The following is a 27,342-nucleotide window of genomic DNA, read 5'->3' as shown; positions in this document are numbered from 1 at the left end:
ACCACCCCAAGTAATGATCTTGCTAAGTCCAGTGATCTATAAGCTAATAAATAAATAAATAAATAAATAAATAAATAAATAAATAAATAAACAAACAAACAAACAAATAAACAAATAAACAAATAAACAAATAAACAAATAAAATATATAGCTTTGAAAAATAAGATAACACAGTGAAATGAAATTTTTGTGTGTACTTATAATAAGGAAAACTCTACCTGTTCTTTGAACAGTTTGTTCTGGTGTTCCAACAGGAGTCTGACTTGAAGATGCTACATGAAAAGGGATTAGAAATTAACAATGCATTTTGTTATCTTTCAAGCAAAAACATACATTTAGCTCTAAGATCAGTTAAGAGTAATAAACACTACCAAGCCATTTTATCAGCAAATGTCAGGCAAAATACATTGTTCTGTTAGGCCACAAGGAAAACATGTCCAAATATGGAAAATCCTGTGCTGAACAGAAAACTAATTTGAGTGGTGCCTCACTAACAGCCTCAACCTGTGTCATAGACTGGAGAATAGCCTTTAAAGGACAGGAAACTATATTAGATCTTCTTAGCCAGTTATAGAGGGATGCATGTATGGTGTGTGTGTGTGTGTGTGTGTGTGTGTGTGTGTGTGTGTGTGTGTGTGTGTGTGTGTGTGTGTGTGTGTGTGTGTGTGTGTGTGTGCGCGCGCGTGCGTGCGTGCGTGCGTGCGTGTGTGTACACCTACACATAAATACATATATACACATACAGTGTGCTGTATATATATTATACTGTATATATATATATATGGATGAGCATTTGTAAGTATTAATTGCATTTTGAACCATTAGAATTGTTATGTGGTGGTTGAAATTCTGTTTCTCAGCATTGTAAACTGCATTAGAACCAGCCTATTGAATCAGTGGGAATTTGGTGAGTCAAATCCTCCATTAAGTTTCACTGGATCAAATGGGCATATTCTAGTTACAGCTTACTATACTAAAGTAAATTCCAAGTAGAGTAGGCCCATTAGAGACAATGTGTAGCCTGCATAAATCACCCAGAGAGTTCTTGAAGCAGTATATAAGCAGCAAATTTGCCTTAATGGACCTATTCTGGTGCAACTCACTATACTAAGCAACAGATTTTAGCCTATACAGTGGTGCCTTGCAAGATGATTGCCTCGCGGGACGATTAATCTGCAAGATGATTGGTTTTTGTGATTGCCATGGCGCTTCTCAAGACGATGTTTTCTATGGACGATTTTTGCAAGATGACGATTTTTCCCCATTGGAACGCATTAAATAGATTTCAATGCATTCCAATGGGGAACCGCGTTTCACAGAATGATGTTTTCACAAGACGATGTTTTTCACGGAACGAATTAACATCGTCTTGCGAGGCACCACTGTACTATGAAAGGCAGCAAAACTTAACAAGAAGCATGTGCTCTTAGTATGAATTCTAGATGGAGAATGTAAGGAAGATGACGTGTTACAACAAAAGCAACAACAGCACAACTATACTCCCAATCAATATTTTCTCTTTCTGATAAACAGGTATAATAATAACAACAACAACTTTGAAACATTTATCAAAAGTAATAATCATTATAGTTAATTCAACATCAGGTACTGCTTGGTAAACAGTATTACACTGTAGAGGCGACTCTACACATGGATATCACCAGATGGGCAATGGCAAAATCAGACTGATTATGTTCTCTGCAGCCAAAGATGGAGAATCTCTATACAGTCAGCAAAAACAAGACATGGAGCTGATTGTGGCTCTGATCATCAGCTTCTTATAGCAAAACTCAAGCTTAAACTGAAGAAAGTAGGAAAAATCACTGGGCTATTCATGTATAATCTAAACCAAATCCCTTATGAGTACACAGTGGAAGAGAAGAACAGATTTAAGGAACTCGATTTGGTGGACAGAGTACCTAAAGAACTATGGATGGAGGCTCGTAACATTGTCCAGGAGGCAGCAACAAAAACCATCCCAAAGAAAAGGAAATGAAAGAAAGCAAAGTGGCTGTCCAACAAGGCTTTCCAAATAGCAGAGAAGAGAAGGGAAAGAAAATGCAAGGGACATAGGGAAAGTTACAGAAAACTGAATGCTGACTTCCAAAGAATAGCAAGGAGAGACAAGAGGTTCTTTCTTAAATGAACAGTGCGAAGATACAGAGGAAAATAAAAGAAAGGGAAAAATCAGAGATCTGTTCAAGGAAACTGGAGATTTTAAAAGAACATTTTGTGCAAAGATGGACATGATAAAGGACAAAAATCATAGGGAGCTAACAGAAGCAGAAGACATCAAGAAGAGGTGGCAAGAATACACAGAGGAATTATACCAGAAACATCTGGATGTCCCCGACAACCCAGACAGTGTGGGTGCTGATCTAGAGCCAGACATCCCAGAGAGTGAAGTCAAGTGGGCCTTAGAAAGCATGGCTAACAACAAGGCCAGTGAAGATTATGGCATTCCAGCGGAACTATTTAAAATCTTAAAAGATGAGGCTGTTAAGGGGCTACACTCACTATGCCAGCAAGTATGGAAAACTCAGCAGTGGCCAGAGAATTGGAAAATATCAGTTTACATCCCAACCCCAAGGACGGGCAGTGCAAAAAAAATGCTCCAACTACCATACAACTGCACTCATTTCACACGCTAGCAAGATTATGCTCAAAATCCTACAAGGTAGGTTTCAGCAGTATGTGGACCAAGAACTCCCAGAAGTACAAGCTGGATTTTGAAGGAGCAGAGGAACTAGAGACCAAATTGCTAACATGTGCTGGATTATAGAGAAAGCCAGAGAGTTCCAGAAAAACATCTGCTTCATTGACTATGCAAAAGCCTTTGACTGTGGCAAATTATGGCAAGTTCTTAAAGAAATGGGAGTGCCTGACCACCTTATCTACCTCCTGAGAAATCTATATGTGGGACAGGAAGCAAGAGTGAGAACTGGATATGGAACAACTGATTGGAACAAAGTTGGAAAGGAGTATGACAAGGTTGCATATTGTCCCCCTGCTTATTTTACTTATATGCAGAATACATCATACGAAAGGCTGGAGGAATCCCAAGCCGGAATTAAAATTGCCGGAAGAAATATCCACAACCTCAGATATGCAGATGATACCACTATGATGACAGAAAGTGAGGAGGAATTAAAGAACCTTGCAATGAGGGTGAAAGGAGAGCGCCAAAAATGGCCTGAAGCTCAACATCAAGAAAACTAAGATCATGGCCACTGGTCCCATCACCTCCTGGCAAATAGAAGGGGAAGATATGGAGGCAGTGACAGATCTCACGTTCTTGGGCTCCATGATCACTGCAGATGGTGACAGCAGCCCCGAAATTAAAAGACACCTGCTTCTTTGGAGGAAAGCAATGGCAAACCTAGACAGCATCTTAAAAAGCAGAAACATCACCTTGCCGACAAAGGTCCACATAGTCAAAGCTATGGTTTTTCCAGTTGTATGGAAGTGAAAGCTGGACCATAAACAAGGCTGACCGCCGAAGAATTGATGCTTTTGAATTGTGGTGCTGGAGGAGACTCTTGAGTTTCCTGGACTGCAAGGAGAACAAACCTATCCATTCTGAAGGAAATCAATCCTGAGTGCTCACTGGAAGGACAGATCCTGAAGGTGACGCTCCAATACTTTGGCCATTTCATGAGAAGAGAAGACTCCCTGGAAAAGACCCTGATGTTGGGAAAGCGTGAAGGCAGGAGGAGAAGGGGACGACAGCGGACGAGATGGATGGATGATGTCACTGAAACTACCAACATGAATTTGACCAAACTCCAGGAGGCAGTTTAAGACAGGAGGGCCTGGCATGCTCTGGTCCATGGGGTCATGAAGAGTTGGACACGACTTAACGACTAAACAGCAAAATTACACTGCTTTGCAAAACAATATACATATACAAGTTTATCATTATGTCACTCACTCTGACAGTTATTTGATAAGGGAGATAGAACAAAGGTGGTGTAAGCATTAGTATGTCAGACCAGGCACACAGAGACCTAAGTTCACATCACCTATGACGCTCACTAGGTGATGTTATTCCAGTTACCATCTCTCAGCCCAATATCTTACAAGACTGCTGTAAGGATAAATGCAGGTGGGTGGAGGTAAATAACTACTGTACAGTACTTACACCATATTGAAGGCAAGCTAGGATACAAATGCAACAAAATAAATACATTTACAACTAACTAAATAGCCATAGTTTGAACCTAAAACTGAAGCCATTTAGTAACTTTTTGAGTTCTAATGAAATAAACTAAATGAGTATTAATAAGAGAGCATGGCCATCACACCCAGCTAGAGCAGGAGCAAGAAAGGCAGGGCAAAGGGGAAACTGGCTGCCATTTGAATCCTCTCCTCCCTTAACCTGGTGCTTGGGTCTGCTCTTGTTCATTTTTTTTTCTTTTAAAGTCTTGCTGCCCTATCAGTAGAACAGCTAGGTGACCAAAGAAATGTGTACATTATATAGCCAAAGGAAATAATGCAAATGTGACTATGCCAATTGTGGAGCATCTCCCACATTATTTGTCAATGTAGTTGTTCCATCAGAGAAAATAATTGAAGGCAGAGGCTGAAGCAGCAAAAATTTTGGTAAATTGACTGATTGATTGACTGACTTGATTTTTATACCACCCATCTGGCAGCCAAGGCCACTCTCACATAGATTCTCACATTGCTCCCTGAAATAAAAAAGTAGAACTGTACTGCTTTCAGCAGTGTTCTAGAGGTACTTTTTCCCAACCACAATCTAACAGTGGTTCTTCTTTAGTAATTCAATCAAATGTTATTGTACTGTGATCACAATCAACATTTGTATCTTCGAATCTTGGATCAAGCTTTGAATCTTGTAGCAATGTGGCAGAAATCTCTTGAAAGCACTATTTTAGAACACTGGCCAGAATCCTGTCAATTATATTAAGTGCCACACCACAAATCACAGCAGTGAACTGCTGTTAGCAAAGATGCTGCCACTTGTATTTTTGGTCATTGGCACATGAACTATGACTGCGTAACAGAAGCAATTTGCTGCTATGATTTGCACTGCTATACTTATGCTGGTATACATACGCAACAGGATTCCGATCATTGTTATTTCAGTCAATCTGAAAAAGAGGTTTGTTTGTTTTTTAAATATTAGGCTCCCACTCCCAGCCAGACTTGCCCAAACCTTCCAAGGGAGCGATTTCAGGTTGTGAAATACACAAACCCATCTCAAATTCATGGTCCTAGAGGGAGAGCATCACAAATACTTCAAATGCATTTCAATTTTTTGGTACTAGGGAAGATTTAACACTTTGAATATTCCAAGAGCACATACCCATATTCTGTGGTAATTCATGATGGGCTTCTGTCTTCTCATCCTCTAGTCCAGTTCCAACCTGCTCCACCGAGAAATTCCCTGGGTTACCATTAGTACTTGGAATTGGAGATACAATGTCACAGATTACTGGAGTGGTTACTACTGACAGTACATTAGTGGAAGGAGTGCTGTCTGGTAAGCTTAGAGATACAGAGGCAGAAACAGTAGCAGTACTACTTGTATTTAAAAGGCCAGTCCCAGAAGTGCTTTGTTTCAAAAGAGTGGGTTCTGGAGATGGCACAATGTTGTCTTCCAGTTCTACAGGTAACTGTTCCACTTCCAGACTGTTAGAAAGTGAAACATCTTGTCCCTGACCCCCCACTTCTTCTTCCATAGCATATTGTTCCTCCCCTTTCTCAAAGGAATCGGTTACTTTCTTACATGCTTTTGTCAGCAAAAAATGGCCAATTCTGTCCAATTTTCCCTTTCCCTTAGCAGAGGAAACTGGGCTTCGTCTGTTGACAGAAGATCCAGGACTATGTGGATGAGTCGGAGAAACCACCACTCCAGATTGCGAGGTTGCTTCAGCACATGGGTCCACAGATGTACAACCTTGTGAACTCACCTCCTCTGGATTAAAATCTTTGACTTGTTGGTTGGGTGGATGCAAAGAAGTGCTTGATGGTACTGTTGATGATGATGAAGAAAGTGGAACAGAAGTTGGCAGTGAATTAATAACCAATGATCGGCTTGTTGCCATACTTGAGATAGTATTAGATGATGAGCTAGGAGGCACTGGCCCTGATGAGAACTTTATATTCTGGGGTAAATGCAAAGGGCCAACAACTGCAACAGACTGTGGTATTAAATTAGAATTGGAAGTCATTGGGGTTGTAGGCATTGTACTTGGCTGTGACCCTTTCATAACCTGAATTATTGAAGATGAATTAATAAAAACTGGAGTAATGAACTGAGGCCGAGTATTAGATTGAACTGCTGTCTGCCCTTCAGATGTCATAACTTTATTCCCCACATTAGGCATTGTGACAACTGTAGGCATTAACGTAGACTGTAAATGAGAAGGCAGTGATGCCGGTGTGTTAGAGGATGATGTAATTGGATTGGAAGTTACAAACACTGTTATCTGATTGGGAGGGAGTGATGTAGAAATAGAAGCAGTGCTAACAGGCCTTTGAATTACTGGAGACATATTCTGAGAAACACTTGGGTTTATGTCTCCCAAGTCTTGTTGTACTTGAGCAGAACAAGCTTCAGTATGTGGAGGTAAAGTTAGAGAACAAGTGGGATCTTTACTTGAAAGAGGATCCTGTTGAGGAGGAATGGAAGAAACCTTTTTAAATTCACTTGCACAAGTCACTGTTGGAGGCACTTCAAGGCCAGGAAGGCCAGGTGGTTTGATGGTAACATTAGGAGCGCCAGAATTGTCAAGAAGCTGACTTAAGGATGTTGGTGCCTCCCGCATTGCTGGAGAGAGAATAGTTTTGCTTTCTTCCAGACTAGGAAGCTTGCTGGATTCTGTAGCAGGGGGCTCTCTTTTCTGTTGGTCTTCATGGACCAGTATTTTAATTTCTTGGCTTGGAACACCTTTTAGTTCCATGTTGTGTTGATCTTTGTTTACCTGGATGACCTGCACATTCTGGCATGTACTTTCTTGAGGAACAGTGAAGCTTTCTTTGTTATCCTCAGGGATGCCAGTCATAACAGATATGGGGATTGTGGTGTTCTGAGCAGTTAACATGCCATTGTTTTGGAAATTTCCTGGCATAGATGTTTGCAAAGAAGGTGGACCAACCATCATACTTCTCTGCAAATCCATATTCTGCATAAGGGCTGGATTTTGTTGGGATGTCAAAGACAATTTAGCTGCTTTTGAGTTTTGCCTCCCAGGGCTTGGTGTGGTTTTCCTACTAGAACCAGGACTGGACCTTCTACTGTTACTGGGACTAGCTCGCTTTGCTCCACCAGTATTTGTTTGCTTTCCTGAATTAACAGTGATAGGGTCAAGTTTGTGTGTTTGTGGAGAGACAAAATTTGACTGACTATTCATTGTGAGATTTGAGGGTGCTTGTCCAATGGCCTTCAAAGTGGTTGGATTAAGACCCTGCTGATCAAATCCTCTATTAAGACTAGGCCTAGGAGGCAAAGGAATATTTATTTGAGGAGGAAAAAGACCTGCAATAGAAGCATTCAGCCTCTCTGGAGATAAACTTATTTCTGACGGCTCTGTGCTTGGTGGACGATTATTGGGTGTCTGAGGATAGTATGGCCTTGGACTTGCCCTGTTGGGTGTTTTGGGTCTTGATGTCTGGGACGTGGGGGTAACATTTTGAAAATGGTGAGGGTGTGGGCCAGGAAGAGAATTAGCTTGCTGCTGAGGGCTTGCACCTTGGGGAGCTGAGAGTGGAGAAGGTCCAGGTTTTGGCCCTGTCATCAAAAGCTGATTTTGTGAAACAATTAAATGGGATGCTATGTTATTTTGAAGCCCTGATACTGGAGCGGTTTCAGGCCCATTTCCTTCTGAAACAGAGGGCAATGATGGAACCTCTCCTAAAGGAGAGCTGGTAAGATTCTGTGCACTATCTGTATAAACCATCTTTCGAGCATTGTTCAGCAAAGTTGGATTGTTTGGCATAGGAATTCTTTGCTTGTCAGGAGATGGGGGCACAGCACCAGGACCTTGTAGGCTAACCATGACTGACATGTTACTCCCCTGCTGCATTGGCATTCTTTGTGTCTCTACATTCAGAGGGCCCCTAGGCTGATGAACACCTTGGGGAATAGGGAGCCTCACTGATTTAGGGTCCTGTTGCATCATAAGCATCATCATCATCTGTTGTTGCTGCTGCTGTTGGGACTGTGTCTGCTGAGGTATGGGTGGTGGTGGTGGTGGTGGTGGTTGCTGCTGCTGCTGCTGTTGCTGCTGTCCATGTTGCAAAAGCTGAGGTGGCATTTGCTGCAGAGATCTTTGTTCCACTGGCTGAGCTGGGTAGCCTACAGGCATAAAAACAATTTTTTAAAAAAGTCTCAGTAAAATTGGGTGTCTCACTAGAGGATGATACACAGTTTTTAAAAACAGTAATTGTAGAAGGACACCCCAAATGTTATAGGGTTACTGGATCTCACCTCTGCCTAATGTAAACTAGAAGAAAGAATAGCTGATGAAGAACAGGAAGCAGTGCACTAGGTGTAAATGAATAATTCTCCATGTGGATTCCCCTGTCCCAGATTTATATTTTGCCTGATGCTGTTGAGGCTATGTGGAGTAAGAAGCCAATGAAATAAACAAATTCACAGATTATACCAGCAGTTCTGAGTGATCAAAAATCTACACTATTTAGTAAGTGGTCAACAAATAGGGTTCAGTGATAAAATGAGGCATATTGAGGAAGACTCCCACCTCCACATTTCCCTTTAGCATTGTATCTTTGCTAATGGGAATCAAATCTGTAATGACTAACTAGGAAAAGAGACATAAGGGTCAGAATAAACAGCTCCACAAAACATCAATTTATTAAGTGGCAGGGATGAAGGAGGCAAATTTCATGCTAGATTTTTTTAAAAAATACTGAATACATGATGCCAATTACTATATGCCTATATGCTGATTTATAATATAGCTACACTGGCTATATTACATAGATTTCTGGCAGACTTATCTTTAAAATGATATTGCAGGGCTGGAAGACACTGTCCAAACAGTGGCTGGTTATAAGCTTCTTTCCTATAAAGACAGACTAAAACATCTGCTTCTTTTTAGCATGGAACAAATTATTAAATCCCACATTCTGAAGACTGTATGTAGTGTGAATAAAATATTTGTCTTTTTCTTAAAGTACAAGAAGTTTGAATCAGCCATAGAAACTGATTACCAGCAGGTTGAGAACATCCAAGAGAAACTCTAAACTGGCAGAATTAATTTACAAAATTTAGTTATACATTAATTTATAGCTAAATTAAATTTTAACCTAACTTTTGACACACAGCCATGGATGTAGATGGCTTTAAGAGATCAGACAAATTCGCAGATATAGATTGCCTGCAGATTGATATATTAATATCTAACCCAAAAACAGAAATAAGAAATCTGTAGATCAGCACTACCAACAGCTAGTAGCCATAACCTATAACTTGTATCTTAAAGATTAGAAACAATATGTCTTTGAGTGTCAGTAGGTGGCAAGGGTGGAAGAAACAATGCAGTGGGGGAATAGGATGCTGCCTTGTAGATTACATGGAAGCTACTATTTGAATAGGATGTTACAAAGAGAGGCTATTAAGTCTGATTGGAAGAACAGAACTGTTCTTAGAAATTGCAAATTAAGTACTACAGAGCTGCAAGAATTGTTATAAACAGATGCAACAAGACTTGTTCTTTTTTACGTGTCAGCTTTAGAAGAAATACCTGTAAATTGGCAGAACTCATGTGCAATATTTATACTTCAGTGGAGAAAAAAGAACAGAATGCAGAATGTAAATAATACTGCTATATATAGTCCATATACTTTCATCATAAAAATACCTTGTGGCCTGTTTGTGAAGTCTGAGAGCTTATGTCCTGTGTTATCCAAATTTATACTTTGCTCTCCTGGCACTGTTGGCTGATCTGCCTCTTCCAGGCCTGCTGGGCGTGCTTCTGAAGTACTGAACACAGAAATATGCATTATTAATACAGTGTGTTCTTTTTAAAATAATAAAATATATTTAACATAGTAAATTATATTACAAGCCATACAGTCTTAATACTATTTTTCAATATTATAAATGGCTGTTTATGTGCAAAACACAACCATTCTTAGCCAGAGATGGTACTAGCAACCCAAGTGCTTATAATGTTCCTTAAATAAATTTACGCAACATAAAGAAAATTGTTTTTCAGCCATACATCTCAAAAACCTTCTTTAAATTGATTGGTAAAAATGTAAAGCAAAGAAAGAAAAGCAGTTCACAAAATACTGTAGCACCAAAAGGAAAGGGAAAAAGAATAAATTGTAGCACTTTATTAATGGTGTTTCATTGTCAGCTTTTGTGGCTCAGAATCCACTCTCTCAGACACTAAAGGACAAATATTGTACATGACCAGGTGAAGATACAAGTAACAAAGTGCCCATGGTTCATTCCTGTTCTAAAGAACCACCATCACTATGTCTATTACAGTATCTGCAGTCTCACCTGGTTGTGGGGATATGTATAAAACACACTCATATATTAGCACTGTAGTGTCTGAAGATCCATAAAAGCTCGTACTGAGATAAAATTTTAGCCTGTAAAGGGCTACAATATTTTGGTTGCTGTTTTTTCTCTTGCCAGTATGCTGAGACAGATTAACACAGCTACGTCTTCAGAAATTCATTAAAATTGTTATTTGCCTTTTTGTAGAAGGCACCAATTAACCCTCAAGCCTCTACTGTGGTTGTGGAATAAATGAATTATAATGTATATAGCACATGGCACAATCCTACACACATCCTAACTCAGAAGTGAGTCCCACCAAGATCAAAGGGGCTCAGCTTCTTCCAACTGAATGCAGTCATAGTCCCTTGGTTTCCACATTCATAAAAATCTATCTCCTGGGCCAGGAGGAAAGACTTTCTACCAAATGAAAGTTAGTGACAGTTGCCAAATCTTCAAAAGCATTTCCTCATACAGTGGATAAGCAGCAAGAAAAACTTGGTTACTCAAAAACAAACAAACAAACAAAAAACAAAGCTGAAGGTGAACTTCAGATTCCTCCATATCAGAGTGTGTATTGAGTCAGAAAATCCCATGAAGCACTAGCCTGCCTCTATTCTGCATGGGTTAGGACTCATCTTGAGTACTGTGTTCAGTTCTGGAGACCACACTTCAAGGAGGATGCCAACAAGCTGGTACAAGTTTAGGAGAGGGCAACAAGGAAGATCCGGGGGCTGGAAGCCAAGCCCTATGAGGAAAGATTGATAGAACTGGGTATGTTTAGCACAGGACATATAACAATGGGCTCAAGCTACAGGAAACTGGATTTAAGCTGAATATTAGGGGGAAAACGTCATAATCGTTAGAGCTGTATGATAATGGAATTACTTCAGAAGGTGGTGAGTGCAGGAGGCATTCAAGAGAAAATTGGACAACTGTTGGTCAGGTCTGCTTTTATTTGGATTCCTGCATTGAGCAGAAGGTTGGATTCGATGGCCTTATAAAGCCTCTACAACTCAATGATTCTGTGATCCGATGCTCCAGCTAAGCTAGAACTGTCTATTAAATAAACAATTTTCTACTTTCTGGCCTGTGTCCTTTCTAGTCTTGCTATCCCACAACTTTTAGAATAATAGACCTTTGGTCTAGATGGGTGGGGTAGAAATGTAATAACATAAAAATATAAATTAAAATAAGAGATGCAAAATAGTGGAATTATCACTGCATATATGGAAAATATACTGTATATGGAATAATACCTCTTTTCTCTGATGGGCATTCAGAACTTATGAAACTGGTACTATTAGATGTGTAACACTTTAAAGGCAAATTAATTTTATTATCAGCTTTCAAGGAGATTTGCTGTTGCTATTAAGTAACAAAAACCATGGTATGAAGAAACAATGTGTGCCTCACTGAGTATAGGTTATACAGCTTCTGAAATGATAGGATCTGGTGAAGAGACCTTTCATTCCTGATAGACGTTAAAATCTAAACAAAGATAATAACTGACAATTTTTGACCTAGGAAAATATACACAAAGTGCCCTACCACTTACCAATTTTCCTGTTTATTTTAATCAAAACTTACATTTTTAAAAAGTCAGTTCACTTGCAGCTACTGAGCCCTGTCTCCCAGCAAACTCTGATAAGAAATCATTGAATGTGGTCAAAGATGTTGGATTCTCATATCACTGTCACATACTAATAAACATTATATAGTTTTGGGTGTTTTTTAATTTTGAAAAGGTTGTTTTATATTGTATGTTTTCCCTACCTTTTCTATTTCTGATTTAGAATTTATTACAGGCATAAGAGAAGGCAGAAGACACCCAAGGAAGCCACATATGAGGAGTCATATGTCTATCGATGAGGATACTACATTACAGCTTCATTTCACATTGGAGATGTAATTTCTCAAGCTTTGAAATGGACCCAGGAAGACTGGGTTCAATTCCCTAGTCAGCCATGGAAATTCAGTGGAGGGAAGACAATGAACATTTCACATGCCTTGGCAACACTATTACAGTACTTCTGATTATAAGTCAGAAGCAACTTGATAGCACATCGCAGCAACAACGGTCCATGAATCTACCTTCCGGTCTTATTGCTTTCTTCACTAAAAAGACAGACTAAGAAGTAACTAAGCCATAATAAGTGGTGCTACTAAGGCAAAACTCTGTGAATGTCCATGGCTTTGCCCACCAGCATAAACAACACAGCTAGCTCACCACATTTTGAAGTAAGTACAATAATGCATATTCCCATTCAGATAGCCCCCTCTCCTCATAAGATTATTAACCCCACAGTATAGATCTACCTGTCTTCACCACTGGACACAACACTGCTGTTTAACTGACACAAAGCAAGGAAGATAAACACTAACAAGCCCTTGAACTGTGACTGCTGCATAAGTTTTACAGGAATTTATTGGATGTTAACTTCTTGCAGTTTAAATAATCAGCTGATGGTTCAAACTGGAAATTGTGGTGAATAGAAGCAGTTTAGAAGAGAAGATTCCAGAAGACTACAGCTGACTAACATACCTAGAAACACAGCTGTTGCACTGACACAAAGCAAGGAGTGGCTTCCTTTCCATGTCTCCTGGACTCTTAACTTTGAAACTATGGTTTTACTAACCACATGTGCAGAGATAATAAGCAGTCTGACAGTCAAGGCACACTCATTATTGCATCACATTAGTCTAAAAGTTACATGAGATAAAGAATTTCTTCATCTTGTATCTGATAGAAGTTAAACTCTTGCTTGTGAAAACTACTGAAATCCACCAAGTAGAGCTTAAGCTACCACACTAATTGTAATAAAGACAAATAATCATTTTTTCCTGAATTTCTTACACAAAATACTAATCACAAATATTTTGCTTGAAGAATGGTCACTTCTATTTCATATGACTTAAGACAGGTGATCTCTGAAACTGAGCCACAATCCTTTGCTGTTTCATGTTATACCAAACAGTTATAGCTTCTGTGCTCATCATGTGAAGACTTTATTGCTTAATTATAATTTCTTACTTAATTGCATTTTCTTACTTGTTCACTGTTATAACTGTATGCCTTTACCAAGCTGGTTCTTGTCACTGAATTTTTGTATTTCTGCAATTTTAGTGATGATCCATTTGGAAAGCATAGATAAATACTTTCAGTTCATTCATTACTTAAGCATTTTTAACCCCCTTTTTAAAAAAAGGAATCTATCATCAGTTCTGCCATCACTGTTCACTGTTTTACTTAAGTACGTGTTCTGCCAGGATCTGAATTCTTTTTCATTTTTAATTCATAATGACCTTTGCTGCTTATTCAGCAAAGGAGACAGAAGGTCTACTGGCTCTATGATGATGACAAAGGGCCAGGGCTGGAAATAAAGGTTCTAGGATGAGGTGGACAATCCCAGTTTTTCAGATTGAACTGTAAACTCAAGGGAGCTGAAGTAAAGGGACCAATTAACGTGGGGAAACTGGTTTAACTACAAATATGTATTAAACTGGAAAAGCACCCCTTCATTCTCTAGTGACCAAAAACATAATTAAAAATAATTAATTAAATTAAAAATGTAATTAAAAGATATTTCTAGGAGTGCCCAGGGATCCTGGATGCTTACAAAAATGGCTGTGGATTGAATTTTTTTTTTTTTAAATTGCCCATTCTGGTATAGGAGATCACATATTTGAAGTTTTGCTTTTCCAAACTTAGAAAGAACACTAACTTAGAAAATTGCATTCAAAGTGTCAGATGATACTAGTAATATGTATCATGGGATGTGCTAACCTTTGTATTGAAGAGCTCCAAAGCAGAATGAAAAATAGGCTAAAGGTACAGAATATGGTGTGAACAATACTAGTTATTTTAGTATTTGATAGCACAATCAATTACTGCACAGACTGTAAATCAGTCACCGTGCTACAATTGTACTTATCTGTCGTGAGATTCCCTCATTTAGTCCATAAACATCTTCCAAAGTGACATTCAAACTTTCTCCTCCTTCTATTCTAATCTGAATGAAAGTGTGTGTGTATGTGACTGGGGCAAGGAGAAGTGACTCTTCACTTAACAGGTTTATTCAAGAGACCTTCATTTTATTTTCATCTATACATATCCGTATCACATTTCTCCTAGCAGAAATCACAACCTCCCTCAGATCTAATGGAGCACAGCTATTCTGGTAATATCTCCACCATGTACATGCAAGCTGTAGACTAGAGCTGACTGACTGAATCAACGGGAACTTGGTAAATCAGCAGTGAGTCAATGGGTCTACTTTAGATGGGACTAACAGATTTAGGTCAATGATTCCTGAATCTTTTTTTTTAAGGGAGAAGAAACTGGAGTAGTATTTTGAAATGTTTTAATTCTGTTTTAAATCAATAACTCAATCACTTTTCTACTATACTTTCATAATCTTGTTTCTACCATGACAAAAATAATTACCAAGAAATGCCAAAGTTTAGTGCAAATGGTATAAGCTTAAGCTAGAACAAAGTATTTAAGTTGAACTTTATTTAATTTTATGACCTCTTCCTTCTTTGTTGTGGTTTTTATTTGGATTTATCTCAAAGTTTTTATTGTCTCCCTCTCAACCATATTCCCTAGAAGAGGAACACAGCTGTAGAACTGATGCTAAGCATCTCCCAACAGAAGAGTCAACTGTATAATTGTTAGTGGGACGTACCTGTAAATGTGTGGTAATACAGCATCTAGGAATATTCTTGCTTTATTTTTCTGGTTAAATTCCATACTACTTCAGTGTGAACATATTTATTTGTTAATCTACATTAGGCTTAGCTTCATTCCAAGTTAAGCTCAGTAAAGTCTCATGTGACTTATTAATCATTACTAACTTTTCACACTGATTTCAATGGGGACAAAATACAAATAATTCAGGTCTTCATGAAGCACAAACTGTGGTGATATGTAACTAGATTTTTCTACCACTGGCAGCCATCATGCTACCCTTTTGATGACAGAGAATTTGTATGTTGCCCTTAAGCATATAGAAAAAGGCTCTCCAACCCTTTTCACATTCCGATTAAAAGCAACATTTAATTTTTATAATTGTTCTAATTTTGTCAAACTGACTTTTCTATTGACACATTCATGCTCCAATAAAAGCAAAGCAATCCAAAAAGTTCCAGCAAACATACTTAATGAGGCATTGCAAATGATGTGATAAGTTCTAACACTCTCAGTACAGAAATTCCAGTGGGGAAAAAACCCTGAAAGCAAAGTCAGATCACTCATAATATTCAGTTATTGTCTTGGTCAAGACAATACTTTCACAAACAAACAAACAAACCAGAAGGAGAAACTACTGTAACTTTGTTATTCCTCCATTAATTGCCATTCTTAACCTCTACCATAATTGTTTACAACAAAATATTGAGTTAATTGAATTTTCCCTTTGTCTCAGAACTTACAATCTGACCAATCAATTCTTAGCTATATTCCACTGCAAGCAAGTTGTGCGAAGAACAGTGTGAAGACTACCTGTCTGTGTATTGCTACCCAAACTCGGTTGCATTTCTGGATCAAGTAAACTGGATGAACTGAATGGAAATAAAGGCAGTGCAAACACAAGTCTCTTGGCACTCAACTGCTTAGTTGTTAATTTAGCATACCACCTATCAAATAAGAAATATGACCAGTATTTTTCATTTGGTGCAGTACTTGAGAAAACAAAGCATGGCCCCTCCACCGCTGAAGTGTGACCATTGGGCTAGAAAATTCTCTATAGTTAAGCTTACCTTCTAATTTTTCTACATGACAGAAGCCATTAAGACATAAGGTATTACTGATACATTTCTTCATGGTTTTCCCTTTACTGTGTCAGAGAACCGTAAGGATACTGGTTTCCTAATGGTATATTGTTATGAATATGCTCCTGTAAAGGCATTATTTTCCCATCCTTAGCCCCAGTTGCACTATGACATTGATACATACTTGCACACCTGGCAAACTGTCAGCAATACATTCAATGCAAATGAATGAAGAAGCTAGCAAAAAAGGGGCAAATTTCTCCATTCCTCTCTTTCCAGACCAGAAAGCACAAGAACCTTTTTAAATACCTGGTAAGACTCTGGTGCCTTATATTTCTAAGTTGGCTAAGGAAGAAAGTGACTTCTTTCTTTGCAGCTAGAACTGAACTGCAGGTGACTTGCTTTTTAGCAGGCTAGTAACTCTTGTGGGATTAGTTATAAGAGTGCAGTAACAAATCCCTCTGAACACTATAAATCACTAATATGAAGGTATTTTCGAAAGAAACTTGAAGAGGAGACTTTAAAGGGAATAGTGTCAACTGAAAAGCCTTGCTTTGAGTACTCTACATACTTATTTTTTCTGTGTATTACAATAAGCTAAGAGTAAAACATTATCTATGCTTTTGCCTGTAAGGCTTACTGAATTTGATGGGACCAGAGCTTGGAAATGTTACCTTTTAGACTATAATTTCCAATATCTCCAGCCAGCATGGAGATTCTGGAGTATTAGTCATTGTCGTCATCATCATCATCATCATCATCATCATCATCATCATCATCATCATCATCACCACCACCATCATTAAATGATTCCAAGCTCTGGATGGACCATAACATCTAAGCAGACATGTGTAGGATTGTGTTGCAAGTTGTTTCACTTGTTTTAACTACTGTTAAAAGACTGATATGGTACTTCTAAAGATCCAACCTCCAATAAAAAGCCATGTGACCATCATACAACCATTTATGCTTTTCTTTCAAATAAAAAAAATCACTAGCAAATTTTCCTATACTGTAACAAACTACATTCTTCTACTATATATCCCATCTCCACATGCTTTATTTAATTACATATTCTGAATCAATGATAGATATATACAGTGGTACCTCGCTTAGCGAGCGCACCGTATAACGACGAATCCGTATAGCGATCCCCTTTTTCGGGATCGCTATACGGAGCACCCAATCGCCGCGCCTCGCTTTGCGACGATTGGGGCGGCGGCAGCCATTTTGGAGCCGCCGATCAGCTGATCGGCGGCTCCAAAATGGGCGCCGGAGGACCCGAAATGGCCCCGCGCTGTGTTTTCGCGCCCTCGGCAAGCGAGGGGAGGGCGCGAAAACGCCGCGCGGGGCCATTTCGGGTCCGTTTTGAAGCCGCAAAACAGCTGTTTTGCGGCTTCAAAACAGCCGCGGACGACCCGAAATGGCCCCGCGCGGCGTTTTCGCGCCCTCCCCTCGCTTGCCGAGGGCGCGAAAACGCCACGCGGGGCCATTTCGGGTCCGTTTTGAAGCCGCAAAACAGCTGTTTTGCGGCTTCAAAATGACCCGAAATGGCCCCCCGCAGCGTTTTCGCGCCCTCGGCAAGCGAGGGGAGGGCGCGAAAATGGCTGCCCGGGGCCAGGAAACTTCTCTAAGTGGGAAGTTTAGGGCCGATTTGGAACGCATTAAATGAAGTTTAATGCGTTCCAATGGCTTTTTACTTCCCGCTTAGCGAAGATTTCATATAGCGAAGGTTAATCCGGAACGGATTAACCTCGCTATACGGGGCACCACTGTATTTTTCTCTCACAGATTTAGTTACGCATTTTATCTAAGTGTTTCTCAAAGTGTCTAAGAAAGCCAAGCAATAACCCTCTGGAAACAGTAGCATCCTTTGTGTTGATTCTTGTAATATAGCCAACTTTAAACCTTCCTGCTAGGAGAAAAAGAAATGTGGGAATCAGGTAATTTCTTGAACTCTAGTTCACAAACTGATTCTATTGTCCAAAGGTAGGTGCAGCAGTCTTGAGCCACATACTAATGTCGTACTAAGTTAACTAATATGCAAATCAAACTATTGTGCAAACTGAACATGCTACTATAGAAATTGATTTTATACACAAATATATCTAATTTGGACATTAATAGAGCTTATCTAGCTGAACTTACATCGGGGGTGAAGCATGTAAAATCAAATGTGAAAATCAAATTTTATTATCCATATTAGACTTAGGCATTTTGTTTTTATACAGTTCTAACCTATCAGATAAATTAGTCATACATCCCATGACTGTTGCTGCAGTAAACATAACTAAATATTTCTAAGCCTTACTCTCTTGACATGGGTAGTGGTTCTTTTAAGTGGTTTGAACTAGCCCAGCAATTTTTTTCAAGTCATGTAGGCAGGGAATAATTTGTTATGTCTTACCCAAACGTATATACTCTTGTCTTGCAAAAATGATGTGTAAGTCTTGGTAAACAAAAGGAAATTGAGCATATGTCAATACAACATGACAAAGGGAGCATCATTTGGAAGGAGCATTAGGTGGATTTGTTCACACAATGTTGCCTGCATTTGAGAGGCAATGTCCAAAGTCAAGAATCCCATACAAAAACACTAATTCACCCACAGCCAAACTAATCTAATCAATTTACACACTACATTCATATTCCAAGGAGTGGCCTGCACAATTGCTGCCCATTATTTGATCTGCAGCCTTTCCTCACAGTACCTCTCTGTTGCTGCTTGTATATCATTACTAAATAGTCCTATGAAAAATATATTAATTGAGAAAGCAACAGAATTTGAGGTTCGAACATATTAACTAACAGAAAAACATGATGAGTTGTTGAAGTTACTTCTTTAATCTTTTCTCTTTATTTCTGGATGGTGTCTACTACAAAAATGACACTACTTTATGATTCAGAATTTTTTGCTTATAGTAATTACTAACAAATATAAATAAGCTTTGTTCAATTGTGTAGGAAACAAAAATATGAAACCTACTTAATTTGTTCTACTTGCTGATTATTTTTCTTCTTCCTTGGAGGCTTTTTCTTCTTGGGTTTATTAGCGGTTTGACTGTTCTGTTTGTTGTTGACACCAAAATGTCCAGCAGATATATCACTTTGTAGTAAGTTTACCAACAAGGGGCTGGTTAATGTGACATCTTTGTTCACAGGAAAACCTGGGTTTTGTCCACAAGAAATCTGGTTCCCATTTTGAGCTGCACTGAAAGAGGCATTGAAAGGCATCCCATGTCCAGCAAAATGGTTCCCTGATGTACTACTGTTTCCTTGCATACCTTGCAAATGTGGAGGTACCATGTTTCCTTGCTGCATGGAAACATCAGGTAGCATTTGTGTCAAGTTCACATCACTATTTGTTGTAGTGGTAGTTTCACCCAGCTGCTGAGACATGTGAGGGCTCGGTCCTGTGGGTCTCAGAACTTGTCCTTGAATCCCCATAACCTGAGAAGAACTGCCATTCACAGGGCCCTGTTGGGTCATCATCTGCCCTGTGAACTGCACCATGTTTCCTTGCATATTTGGAGTTGGTCCTCTCATGATCTGAGCTGGCCCCGTCATAACATTGGACTGGCTTTGTGCACTGAATGGTGGTTTATTTCCTTGTATCTGATTGGTCATCATCTGCTCCATCATTGAATTCTGCTGCATCAACACCTGGCCTTGGGGTCCCACCATCTGATTATGAGCAGCCATCATCTGTTGGCCTTGCTGGGGAATCATCTGTTTGGGTGGAGTCATCCTTTGTTGTGTGGGACCAAGATTTTGGTTTTGGGGTGCTACCATCATCTGGCCCTGTGGCATGAGCTGAGCTCGGGACAGTATCATCTGATTTTGAGGATTTAGAGATCCCTGAGATTGAATATTCACCATCTGTCCTTGAGAGGATACTATCTGCTGGTGCATCCCCATTAATTGAGACTGTGGTCCTTGTGGAGTCTGTCCCTGCATGTTGCCCAAATTAACCTGAGGAACTCCACTGGTGCTTGTCTGCTGATTGTTCATACTTCCATGAAGTCCCATTAAATTCGTCTGCATCATATTTGATGGGCCATGCTGAACTTGCATTTGGTTCTGGGGAAGACCATTCCCTTGACCACCTTCAAAAATCATACAGCAAATGTTAAAAAAAAAAACTGGAAAAATCAATTGGAATTAACTTATATACATGTATATGCTAGTTCAGAAAAACATCAACATTCACAACACTGCCAAAATTCCAGTGCATGGAACAGCAGAGCCTGAAAGCATGTGTGCCAGACAAGGAGCTGTATTACCAACCACAACCATGCCTGATACATATTTCTTGACACCATTCCTGTCAACTATATATGATCAGAACACAGAGAATTAAAAGATTAAAAAAGTGAATAAAAATGTAAGAGGGACATGAATACTTGAAAAACATGAAATATTCTTTAACAGAGACATTATTTAAAATTTATTTCTAAAAGATAAGTATTAGTTCAAAATCTGTTTCTAAGGGAAAGTATTTTACATACAGATTATATTTATTACCTTTCTTGTTCCCTGGAACCCTAGGGATAATTTGCAGTGAACTCCAATACCCAATGAGCTCTATTTGTGTCTGCAAAGTCTTCCTTCCGTAGTATGTCAGAATACATGCAGACAACTTAGCTTTAATTATTTTAACATGAAGTCATTTCCCCAGGCCATTTCCCCTACTTATTTGTTATATCACTACCTGAAGAAGGGTCCTTGGGGCCTTGAAAACTTGGTTATTTCTGTGTCCTTTCTGTTGGCTTAATAAAAATTCTAACTCATTTTCTTTCTTTTTCTCCAAAGCACTGCTCTCTGTTGCACTTGCTCTGAAGTTAAGAGGACCAGCTGCAGTATATCTTCAGTTACAGGAAACAGCTATAAATTAGCAAAGAGGTAAGTAATCCAAGAACATACAACTAACTGACCTGTGTGTTGCACACCTTGACTTGTTTGCAATTGGGGTGTTCCACCATTTGCAGATGTTCCTGGTGCTGTAGAAGGCACCTGACCTTGCATGAAGTTCTGATTTGCCTGTCCAGCAGAAAAGCCAGGTGGGAGACGCTTGGGTATTCCTAGTTAGAGAATAATTGTGTTCATTAAACACATTTTTACTTATACTGGCCAGAAAACTAATCTAAGTTTTGAATAACTTGCTGTAGCTAACTGAAAAGGTGCCAGAACACATATTGGTTGTACAACAAGTATGTGATCAAACATGTGACCAATATATGCCCTGGAACATTGTCAATTAGCCACAGGTTCACAAGTTCACAAACATCAGGTGAACACCAATAGGATCCTGGTCACTGACCAAATACATCACAATATGAATAAATTCAGAAGGAACCCAGGGAGTGATGAAACCATCTGGGAAGTACTCCACGAAAGAAGAGGCTAAAAAGGAAGCATAACCTGCCTACAAAATATTCGTAACAGTCGGGATAATGGCACATTAAGCTATTCATGGTATTTTGTCTCAAGGCAGGTCAATGGCTTACATGATATGAACAATCTCTAAATATTTATTCATAAACTGGATTACATACCTCCTAGTCCAGGATGCAAACCCTGTGGAGCTTGGTTTTGCTGTTGCATCACCATGAAGTTAGGAGGTACATTTCCTTGCTGGACCATAGGGTTACGGCCAGGGGAATTTACAGGTTGTTGAAACCCCTGTGGCAGAGTATTATTTTGGGTGGGCCTTGGTCCCATTTGCTGCTGTGCTTGGTTAACTGTTGGGGACGATGCAGGAGATGCCTGCTGAAAGGAGGAGGGAGAGGAGGCAGGCGACTTGTTGGTCAGGTGGGGCTGTTGTAGTGGCGTAGGGACCCGTGAGGGCCCTCCCTGAAGATTCTTCATCTGTGGAGCAGTGAACTGGCCTGAATTATTCATCTGAGGAAAGTTTGTGTGTGCCTGAGAAGCTTGTTGGCTTCCAAAAGGGTATGGGGGTGGCGGATGAGAAGGTGTTTGTACTGTTGCTAAAGATGGTCTGGCTTGGAGTTGTTGTTGCATTTGTCCAGGCAAAGGAGTCTTTTTCCAACTTTGGTTAACTGTCAATGTGCCCATTGTACCCTGGGATGGAGGAGGCTGAACTGTTCCAGAAGGCACCTGGTTCCAACCAGGAGGAACTGGAACCTGAGTTGCACCTGTAAATGAAGGGCGAGCACTCTGTTGTGGCTGCTGGTGCTGTTGAGGAGGGCGTGATTGCTGGTGCTGCTGTGGCTGCATCTGTTGGAAGTTGGCTGGGTTTATTTGCCTATTAACCGAAACTGACTGTACTGAATGGAGCTGAGGCACTACTGATCCAGATGGATGAGTCTGCTGTTGGATAGTTAGACCTGACAAGAGTGGATCTACGGCATCTATGAAAACAAAATGTGTAAGTATAGAAAATCTGTAGTTCAAACACTGTTCTCAAAATTTAACCAGGATGCTGGCAGAAATGGTCAATGAATAATATATCTGTTGGAATGCTACCATATTCCAAAACCTGGAAACATATTATGCTAAAAATGCAAGCAAATCTTCCAATACATTAGACTAGCCTTTCCAACATACCAGGTGTGTTCCAGGTATGTTAGACTATGACTCACATCATCCCTGGAACTGCTGGCAAGAGATGATCTGGCCCATATGTAAAAGTAAAAAGCAAAGCGTACTGCTTATATACCGCCCCTTAGCGCTTCAAGCACTCTCTGGGCAGTTCACAAGTTAATTATGCAGGCTACACATTGCCCCCCCCCCCCAGCAAGCTGGGTACTCATTTTACCGACCTCAGAAGGATAGAAGGCTGAATCAACCATGAGCCAGCTACCTGAGATTGAACCCCAGGTCATGAGCACAGTTTTGGCTGCAGTACAGCAGTTTAGCCACTGCACCACGAGGCTTCAGATTAGTAAGGACAAGCCAGGGGAAAGTTTCATAAATAAATAAACAGACATTCTTGAAACAGATTTATCGAAATAGAAAATAATGATATTAGACTTCATTTTAGTTAGAATCAGAATCAAACACATTTGGAGAATCAAGTGATAGAAACAGCTTTGGAATGCAGGTTGAATGCAGAGTGTTATTCTGATTGTGAAATGGGAGATTTTTGGCTGCCTGTTTTTTACTATAGCTGTCCCCTGGTACCATTCCAAAGCTCTTTTGGTGAGAATCTAAAACAATTTGGCAGGACTGCAATGTATAGGGGAAAGTAACACAAGTCCATATGTACAGATTAATAAGGATGAGCCAGGGAAGTTACATAAATAGACATTCTCCAAACAGATTTATCAAAATAGAAAATAATGACATTAGACTTCATTTTAATTAGAATCAGAATTAATTTACTACCTGACTGGGAAGCTGGACGAGGTGTTCTGGGCTGCAGTTCTGTGTTAGGGGCACTTGTCATCATTGATGATGATACATTCCCACTTTGTTGCATCATAACACTTGCAGGATTGTTTATTCGTATTAACCCTAGAAATGCAATTATAGTTTTCATTGTCTAAAGATGCAGGCTATCATATTGGAATATCAAAAATGGCACTGTATAAAATGAAAAATGTTTAAGCCCTGTACTGAAATTTAGAAATGCTAATCTGCGTGTTTGATCTAATTAGAACCAACAAAAAACGGCACTCCTACATGGACTTAACAGAAAAATGACATGTTGTCTGCACTTGATCACATAGCCAGGAACATACTGCAGATATAAATATGAAATTCTTCCATTAAGATAATAGAAACATAGAATAATGAAGTTGGAATGGGCCCATAAGGCCCTCAAGTCCACCCCCCACTCAATGCAGGAATACAAATTACAGTGGTGCCCCATTTGATGACGATAATCCGTTCCAGGAAAATCGCTGTTAAGCGAAATCGTCATCAAGCGAAAAAAAACCCATTGGAATGCATTGAAAACCGGTTAATGCGTTCCAATGGGGAAATATCTCATCGTCTAACAAAGATCACTCATAGAGAACCGCCGATCAGCTGTTTAAAATTGTTTAAAACCCCTTCCGAAGCAGGGGTCCGGAAAACAGCCATTTTGTGGAGCCGGAAAAAAACATTGTTTTGCGAACAAACGGTTCGCGAAGCAGGGACCTAATCAATGTAAAGTGGAAAAAAAACATAGGAACCATTGTTTTGTGATCGCAAAAAACTCATCGTCAAGCGATTTTGTCATCAGGTGGGGTCATCGTCAAGCGGGGCACCACTGTAAAGGGTATCTGCCAGGTGGTTGTCTAAATTTTTCCTGAATGACCCCAAAGTTGGAGCACTCACTATGTCTCAAGATGATTGGTTCCTCTGCAATACTGTTCTAACAGGAAGCTTTTCCTGATATTCAACTGAAATCTGGCTTCCTGTAGCTTGAGCCCATCATTACATGTCTTGCACTCTGGAATGACTGAGAACAGTTCCTGCCCCTCCTTTGTATGACAGCCTTTCAAGTATTTGAAAAGTGCTATCATATCTCCCCTCAGTCTTCTTTTCTTGAGGTTAACATACCCAGTTCTTTCAGTCTTTCCTCACAAGCCTTGTTTCCAGTCCCCTGATCATCCTTGTTGCCCTCCTCTGAACTTGTTCCAATTTGTCAGCATCCTTCTTGAAGTGAGGTGTCCAGAACTAGACACAATAGTCAAGGTAAGGCCTAACCAGTGCCAAATAGAGGGAAACTAGTACCTCTCGGGATTTGGGGATTATATTTCTCTTAATGCAACCTAAAACAGCATTTGCTTTTTTTGTAACCACATCACACTGTTTGCTCATATCAGCTTGTGATCTACAACAACTCCAAGATCCTTTTCACTTGCAGTATTGCTGAGCCAGGTATCACCCATCTTGTAACTGTGTGTTTGGTTTCTTTTTCCTAGATGCAGTACTTTGCACTTATCCCTGTTAAATTTCATTCTGTTGTTTTCAGCCCAGTGTTCAAGCCTATCCAGATCATTTTGAATTTTATTTTTGTCTTCCAGGGTATTAGCTATTCCACCCTTCAAGGGAAAAGCATATCTGTTTCCTTGAAGGCACACAAACAAAGAACACATCAGAACAGAACACAGAGGTCTAACTCTTGTCCTCTGGAGATGCCGACCACAGAGACCGGCAAAACGTTAGGAAGAAAAACCTCCAGAACATGGCCAAACAGCCCAAAAAACCTACAACCACCATCAGATCGCGGCCATGAAAACCTTCGAGAACACAAAGAACACATCAGTTCGCTAGGGGAACACAGCATCCCATGACGACATTTACTAGTCCCATAACAGCACTTACTGTTCCATATCAATTGAAAAGACTTTACCTGCCAACAGAAGGACAAGGGTGACAAGGTCAAATTGGCATCCCAGGGAAGAATGTTCCACAGTCTGGAAGCAGCCACTGAAAAAGGACCTCTCTAGTGACTTTGCTAAACAAAACTGTGAGGCTAGTGAGACTAAGACACAGGCCTCCCCAGAACATCTAAAAAGCTAGAAAGTCTTGTATTGGGCAATACAATTCTTCAGAAAGCTCGGGTCAATCTATAAATGCTATACAAGGCTTTATAAGTCATGACCAGCACATTGAATTGGGCCCAGAAGCAAACCAGCAGCCAGTGAAGTTATATGCTCCATGTTAACTCAGACCAATCAGCTGTCTGGCCATATCATTTTGAACCAGCTGAAATTTCCGAACAGGAGCCCAACACAGAGTGCATTGCAAGAATCACATTGGCTGGGGAATGTGTCAATGTAGCCATATAAAGGAATGGGCACATCTGGAACACTAAGTGTGCAAATGTGTTCATAGCCACTGATGAAAGATTCTAAACCCGGGAGCAAACCCTGGTTCTGGCCCTGATTTTTCAGAGTGAGTGTAACCCCCATCCTATACAGAAAAAAGTATACCTATACAGTGGTGCCCCACATGACGATGATAATCCATCCCATAGAAATAGCTGTTTAGTGAAATCATCGTCATGCAAAAAGCGTTTCCCCATTGGAATGCATTGAAACCCATTTAATGTGTTCCAATAGGGAAAATACCTCGTCATTTTACAAAGATCGCCCATAGGGCAGCCATTTTGCAAAGCGCCAATCAGCTGTAAAAATGGCTGTCCTGTGAAGCATGGGTCTGTAAAACACAGGGCAGCCATTTTGCAAAGCCGCCAATCAGCTGTAGAAATCATCATCTTGCGAATAAACAGTCCGTGAAGCACGGACCAAATCGTCTTCAAGTGAAAATCGCCCACTGGAATGACTGTTTTGCGAATCGCTATAGCGATCGCAAAAAGTCATCGTTATACAGATTTGTCGTTTAGCGGGGTCGTAATCTAGCGAGGTACCACTGTATCTGCTTTTTGAATGATCAAGAACACCTTTGTCTTGTCTGGATTAAATTTCAGTTTCCTGAAATTCTAGTCTCCTTCAGACAACATATACTGTATGAGAGTTAATGATTTCTCATCTTCTCTCTTATTTATATGTTCATTGTAAGGATCAGAATGGATACAAATAAATTTTAATAAATAAAAGTAAAAATTTTGTATTTAAAATCAGTCTTTTTGAAAACCATTTTATTGTTAAAATAGTTTTCTCTTTTAAAAATGCCCTTTATGCCAATACTTTTGACTTAAAATGTGTTATAATGATGAAGTCCCACTATGGAATAGGAATTACAATTCTACGTCTATATTATGAAACAATGACCAGAATCCAGTGCACTGCAAGGTAACATAAAATTATGCAGCGGTAAGGTTGCTGGGTTTTGCAATCTGATTGTTCAATCAGTTGCCTAATGCATCAGCAGAAGTACTTCATGGATAGCACTTCTGCCTTGATGCTAGTGTAGCTATCACAGGCATAATGCTCAGTTACACCACACAGCTATGCAACAGGATTTCAGCCAATCTATTCACATATTTTTAGAAGTTCTTGGACCAGGCCTTATTTTTATGAAATTCCATAGGCTTCTATACACATTATTTAGCTTAACCTTTCTACTCTCTAAAATACTCAGTCTAGTAGGTACCATGAGAAAAATCTCTTGTTCTCAAACTCTTGCTTGTGTCTTCAGATATACATACTTGT

General features: G+C 39.7%; 1 protein-coding gene across 4 annotated transcripts in view; it reads right to left on the bottom strand.

Moving 5' to 3' along the window:
• Nucleotides 1–27,342, bottom strand: part of NCOA6 (nuclear receptor coactivator 6) — a 55,208-nt gene that overhangs the window by 4,432 nt on the left and 23,434 nt on the right. For all 4 annotated transcript variants that reach the window (XM_078393233.1, XM_072997007.2, XM_078393232.1 and 1 more), the window contains exons 7-13: nt 23,621–23,749; nt 21,829–22,644; nt 21,208–21,354; nt 19,260–20,379; nt 9,852–9,973; nt 5,330–8,323; nt 219–272 (exon numbers count right to left, since the gene is read on the bottom strand). In XM_078393233.1, the coding sequence (XP_078249359.1) occupies nt 219–272; nt 5,330–8,323; nt 9,852–9,973; nt 19,260–20,379; nt 21,208–21,354; nt 21,829–22,644; nt 23,621–23,749 (5,382 nt within the window). The remainder of the gene's footprint in view (nt 1–218; nt 273–5,329; nt 8,324–9,851; nt 9,974–19,259; nt 20,380–21,207; nt 21,355–21,828; nt 22,645–23,620; nt 23,750–27,342) is intronic.

Source organism: Pogona vitticeps, chromosome 4 (assembly GCF_051106095.1).
Source record: "Pogona vitticeps strain Pit_001003342236 chromosome 4, PviZW2.1, whole genome shotgun sequence".
In the NCBI taxonomy this organism is placed as follows: domain Eukaryota; kingdom Metazoa; phylum Chordata; class Lepidosauria; order Squamata; family Agamidae; genus Pogona; species Pogona vitticeps.
Note: the sequence above shows the minus strand (reverse complement) of the source record. Positions and strands in the feature narration are given on the sequence as shown.